Genomic DNA, 6,000 nt, shown 5'->3' on the forward strand with positions numbered 1-6,000 from the left:
GGCTTTAGATTGCTTTGTGTGCTAAAAAATATTATAATGTATTACAATCTGGGAACTTCAGGTACAATGTCTTGCATGCAGCTGACCCTGGTGGGATCCTGGTACTTCATGGTCCCCCAAGCATCTCTGGATTTAGCCCTGGAGATCTCTAAGCACCAAGAGAGATGCACAGGAATGCACTAGCAGTATAAGTACCAAGCAGCAATACATCGTTGGGACTTCACATGCTGGTCCAATTGGCTAAAAAGAATTGCTGGGAGATGCCCCAGACCTTCTGAGCACAGTATAGGAAAGCCTCCCCACACCCTAAAAAATAATTTGTGATAAGGTAAGCCTAGTAGGAAGGGTGTAAAAATTGTTTGCAGAAGCAACATTTCTTTTTTTGTTTTTTTTTTTGTTTTTGTGTCTCACCCGGTGATGCTTAGGGGTTACTCCTGGCTATGAGCCCAGAAATCGCTACAGGCTTGGGGGACCATATGGGATGCCAGAGGATCAAACCACAGTCCATTCTGGGTCAGTCGCATGCAAGGTAAATGCCCTACCGCTGCGCCACCGCTCCAGTCTGCAAAGCAACATTTTTGATAGAATTTGACTGTGATTAGTTGTGTGATGTAATAAAGCAACTGGCTTGCAAAGATTAGAATTTAGTTCCCAGTTACTAATTCAAAATAAACCTAAGTCAACTTACCAACAACTGATGCACCTCTTTCTGCAAAAGCCAGGGCATACGCTCGGCCCAATCCTAATGAAAAACAAAATAACCATACAGTTAAATAACTATTAATGTTAGCATAATTGGAGAAGGAGAAAGTATCAATAAGGTCGCTATTTTAAGGTAACTGATAACACATTATAATAACATTATTATATTATAAAGTCTTCATTGGTACTCTCATGTCCCATTTCACCTTTCTGCAGACTAGCATGCTGAAACCTATATTTCCACCTATTCCCCCTATCACATTATGCATCCCACAGAGCTAACAGAACTCTACATGTGAATAGTCCATTTGAAAAAAATCTAGGGAGGAGGCAGAAGCTAGTTTCCTACAACTTCCAACTACTGGTTTCTATTTAAAAACAACAACAATAAACAAACCAACTTCTGGAAGCATTCACAATATTCACAAATGGTATTTGTGGTGACACCTTCTGAACTAGCGCCCCCTAGTCCCTGGTCATCATCCTCCATTCTCTAGGCCACTGGTGTTCAAAGTCTGTGTGGGCCTTAGAAGTATCAGAAAGAAAAATAAAGGTGTTCTCAGTCTGTATTGCTCCCCATAGCGTTCCAGGAGAAAAATGGCACATTAAATTCTTTCCTCCTCTGAACAGCCAATGATTTCTAAATGTTAAGCTGAACCTTGACAAAAACAAACAATAAACACTTCATTCTGATTCAAAGGTAAGAGGAACAAGTGTATACATCTAAAAATAAATGTGTATGAATAAATATATAAACATGACTTATAGGTATAAACTATATCAGAAGACTAGACAAGAGATTAGCAATTAGTGATTATGTGTGGGAAATAGAATAGTGTAATTAGCAACCAGAGGTAGGAGGCTTATCTTTAAATTGTTTTAAAATTTTCCAACATGTCTAGTGTTTGAAAAAGATTTTTAAAAAACTGTATTGAGATTCTGTGATTTACAATACTGTTAATAATGGTTTCTCATGCACATAATGTTCTTACATAAAGTTCTCACTTTAAAAAAAAATTGTTCTTACATAATGTTCTTACATAAAGTTCTCACTTTAAAAAAAAATTGTGTATAGGGCCGGGGCAATAATACAGTGGTAGGGTGTTTGCCTTGCATATGGCCAACCCAAGACAGACCAGGGTTTGATTCCCAGTATCCCACATGGTCCCCCGAGCCTGCCAGGAACGATTTCTGAGCACATAGCCAGGAGTAACCCCTGAGCACCACCAGGTGTGGGCCCAAAAACCAAAATAAATAAATGTTTAAAAAACTAAATCTTTAAATATATATATATATATATATAAGTATACTAATAACAAACAAAACTTCCTAACTTATTTGGAATTTTCTAAAAAAAAAAAAAAAAAATAGGGCAAAGGACTTAGTGAACATACACCTGAGCTGATTTAAGTCTCATGTGGCCCCTGAGCAATGCTGAGGGGACTCTTGGATCCCAAACACAGCTTAGGAGCAACTCACCACCATACATACATACATACATACATACATACATACATACATACATACATACACACACACAGCACTCCCTCAACATATAATGCCAAATAATTTCGGTTAAAATTTAATCCACTTTGAATGAACAAAAGAACTCAGCCAACATAGTAACCTTTCTCACAGTTTTATTAAATCCAAGATGAAGCACTTGTTCTAAATATGGGACTTGGAGAGGAATCAAAATCTAATAAGCAAAAAGCAAAAAGTCTATAGCACAGTAGAAAACTTTAAATAAAAGGAGTAGATCAGATCCCCATCGAGTGATTGCATTAACCTGAAACATCTCAACGTAGCACCAAGCTACACAACTCCCTCCTCCACACTTGGAACACAAACTTGCATAAGAAGTGAAAGGTGAGTGTCGTCTGTTGTGCTGGGGTGAGGAGCACAGTGCATGGAGCCATTCCAGGGCTTCTGCAATCAAAGCAGTCGTTTTAGATCTTTGAGCCATCTCCCTAGCCTTCTCCCTTTGCCTTTTTTTAAATGAGATTCTGTAGTTTACAATGCTATGAATAATGGTTTCTCATGCACATAATCCCATTGCTATTTTGTCTTAAACCCTATATTAAATCTCTTCGACACTGAAATTATCAACTGTCCTCTGTTTCCGTTTGGTTTTATAATAACTTCCTTAGCAGTTACTCCTTGTAATTTTTAAATTCCTCTGTACTCCAACTTAATAGTTTGCCAATCAAAGGAATTCAAACTACTTCCAAATCCCTGTCTTCCAAGTCTATTTACACACTTCTCACGACATCCAGACATACCTTGTTACTCTCTAGCCAACTCAAGTTCAAAATTGCCAAATTCCTCTCTCCCATTACCTAGTGACACACTACCTAGTGTCACTTCTGCCAGTTGCATGGGCAACCATAATCACCTAAGAGATTATTTCCGTGCCACCAAACATAGAAAAATTGTTTCTCAAACGCCTGTGGTTCTACACCTAGCATGTAGGTATCTGATTCAGCCACGCAAGTTCACCCCAAGCTAAACACCGGCAACTGAACAGTGCAGAAATATTTCTATTCCTTTCTAGAATGTGAGCAAGTTGGAGTCACTCAGGTACTGCTAGCCCAGAGGAGATTCATGAGCAAACTCCTGGGGTGCTCAGCATTGAGTCAAGTCTGCAAGTACGGCTCTTCAAAAGAGAGCTGCAATCTGTATTTGCTTACTCAAAACATCAGAAAAATGTGGGGAACACTGTAGTATGTAACAAGTCGTAACCATTTCAAATATAGAGACTATCTATGTACACTGGATGGCCCTGATGGAGACTGAATTTCATAACAAAAAAATAATAATGGGGGCCAAGGAGACAATTCAATGTGCTGAAGCACATGACAGGCATGAACAGGGCCCAGGGTTCAATCTGCCACAGCAATCGAACCCGGTGAGTCTCACTACTGGCAGGGAATCTATACCACCACCACCACTGTCACAACAAAAAGCTTGAGTGAACCAGTTATTGCCATCAAAAGTGAAGCATAAACAAAAGTTTTTTCTCCAAAGTTAATGAGGTTAGAAAAACCTCATTCAGAACCTGATAAGAAGGGCAGGAGAGATAGCGTCCGCGGGTGTGACCCAAAAAAAAAACAAAAAACAAAAAACAAAAAAAGAAAAAAGAAAAGAACCTGATAAGAATATACATTTACTTGGGTTATTAAATACGAATGCATTTCGACAAGGTGTCACTCTAACCCATTTGGTCCGGGGGACTGTCCACTGCTCATGGTTTGGGACAGTTGGCACCAATTGGATCGCTGTGGCTTTGGGGCTCTGAGGCCTGTGCAGAAACACAGGTAGGCACTTGCAGCTGAAAGGATCCCTGATCCCGGTCAGTTCAAGAGGCAAAAGGTCCCACAGAGTTGGGGGGAGTTGCAGCAACGCATTGCACAACCTGGACGCGACTGGCTGGTCGGTTGGATTTGCTGGTGGCTGTTGGCAGCGACAGGACTCTCTTGGCTTGAGCAGGGGGTGGGTTTGGGGGTCCTTCGGGGCGCCTCTACACCTCTGGGCAGCAGGGTCCGGCGCAGCGGGCAGGCCGGGCAAGGGAGCAAGAGTCCAGCCGCACCAGCCCAGCTCCTCTTGGGGCCATTTGTCGTCCTTGCAAAGCAGCAGCAGCAGGTCCGGGCTTGGACGCAAAGCAACAGCGATCATCGTGGCCTAAGCGACCTCCGGCCCAGCCGGCCCCACACACACACACACACACACACACACACACAGAGACCCCGCCTCACCTCCCCCTGCGCCGGTGACCAGGACCACCCGCCCGTCGAATCTCAGCGGCGCGGCCATCGCTCAGCTCTGCTCGGCAGCGAAGTAGCACAGGCACCAGGGCGATGACAGGCGGGACGGGGCGGGGCCGGCATGACCCGACGGCGTCTGGGCCCAGGCGGCCGCCGTAGCGCCGCGAGTGCGCCTGCGCAGACGTCAGCCCGCTCGCGGGCTTCTGGGAAATGTAGTCCGGCCGGCCTCCGCTGCTGCTGCGCGCACGCGCTCCAGGTTGCAGGCGGGTGGCCTCTTGTCAGTCCACAAGCCTGGACGGGATTCTAGGAGAAACAACACGCAAGTCCCTAAAAATGAGAAGGGACCCTGATGCTAGGTGACTCTTTGGGTTCTTGAGTCCCCAGGAAATGACGTTTCAGGCCGACCGTGTTGCAACACCCAGCCCTCCACTAGTGTCCACTTCTCCATGTCACCCCTCCTGATTGAAGGCTTCTCTTGACAACAGACTTCGCCCCTTCCTGGCCGCCCCACCCCCTCCCTCCCTTGGCCTGTTTGCTATGGAATACCTACAATAGCACAATTAAGCTAAAGATTTTTTGATGTAATCCTTTGACCAAACTCCTGCAAGAAAGTCATCAAAATGCAAAATTCAAAAGGTCCTCAAGAAAGATCTCCAAAATGCAGAGATCTGAGCCTCCACATCGACTTCCAGAAAATACTCGCACGAGGGAAAAATACTTGTGGAAAACAAACAAACAAAAAAAAAAAAAGTAGCTCGATTTTTAGCTATATGATGTTTGGCTTTGCAATACTGAGATCATGCGGTAATTCATTCGTAGGACTGCTTTGATTGCAGAAGCCCTGGAATGGCTCCATGCACTGTGCTCCTCACCCCAGCACAACACTCACCTTTCACTTCTTATGCAAGTTTGTGTTCCAAGTGTGGAGGAGGAACTTGTGTAGCTTGGTGCTACATTGAGATGTTTCAGGTTAATTCAATCACTTCATGGGGATCTGCTCTACTCCTTTTATTTAAAGTTTTCTACTGTGTTATAGACTTTTTGCTTTTTGTTTATTAGATTTTGATTCCTCTCCAAGTATCACATAGTAATACATTTATTTCCAGGTAAGTGGAAGTTAATTAAAAAAAAAAAAAAAAAGAAAAGAAAAAAGAAAAGGGAGAAAGAAAAAAAAATAGGAAAAAGTACAGCAACAAAAAAATTGGTGAAAATTATTCTATCTTGCAATGATTAAAATTAAATCATTGTCAAATTTTTAATAATCTCTTGGTCGTTAGTTTATCATTCTGTTGCTTCTTTTGTTTCAGAACATTGCGTGGCTGCAGGTAAGCATTGGTGTCTAAATTGGTGAGTTCCTAGGAGTATTTAAAAAAAAAATTGGAGTTGTTGCACAGTGTAGGAATTCCAAGCACTAGTAAGGCTTTTGTGGGGTGTGTTTTGTCTGCCAAAGCTTCCAAAAGTACAAGATGGAGGAAGGTCCCTGCAGTCACTCCAAAAAAGTTCTGGTGGTATCAGTCCGAATACCACCATACTT

The 6,000-nt window shown here is 42.8% G+C and overlaps 1 protein-coding gene across 1 annotated transcript in view; it reads right to left on the reverse strand.

Annotated features, from left to right (window-relative positions):
• Positions 1-4,526, reverse strand: part of HSD17B4 (hydroxysteroid 17-beta dehydrogenase 4) — a 77,968-nt gene extending 73,442 nt beyond the window's left edge. Inside the window, exons 1-2 of the mRNA XM_049771390.1 lie at positions 4,458-4,526; positions 689-742 (exon numbers count right to left, since the gene is read on the reverse strand). Coding sequence (XP_049627347.1) covers positions 689-742; positions 4,458-4,515 — 112 coding nt within the window. The 5' untranslated portion in view covers positions 4,516-4,526. The remainder of the gene's footprint in view (positions 1-688; positions 743-4,457) is intronic.
• Positions 4,527-6,000: the final 1,474 nt, after the last annotated feature.

The sequence above is a fragment of the Suncus etruscus genome, chromosome 4 (assembly GCF_024139225.1).
Source record: "Suncus etruscus isolate mSunEtr1 chromosome 4, mSunEtr1.pri.cur, whole genome shotgun sequence".
NCBI classification, from domain to species: Eukaryota; Metazoa; Chordata; class Mammalia; order Eulipotyphla; family Soricidae; genus Suncus; species Suncus etruscus.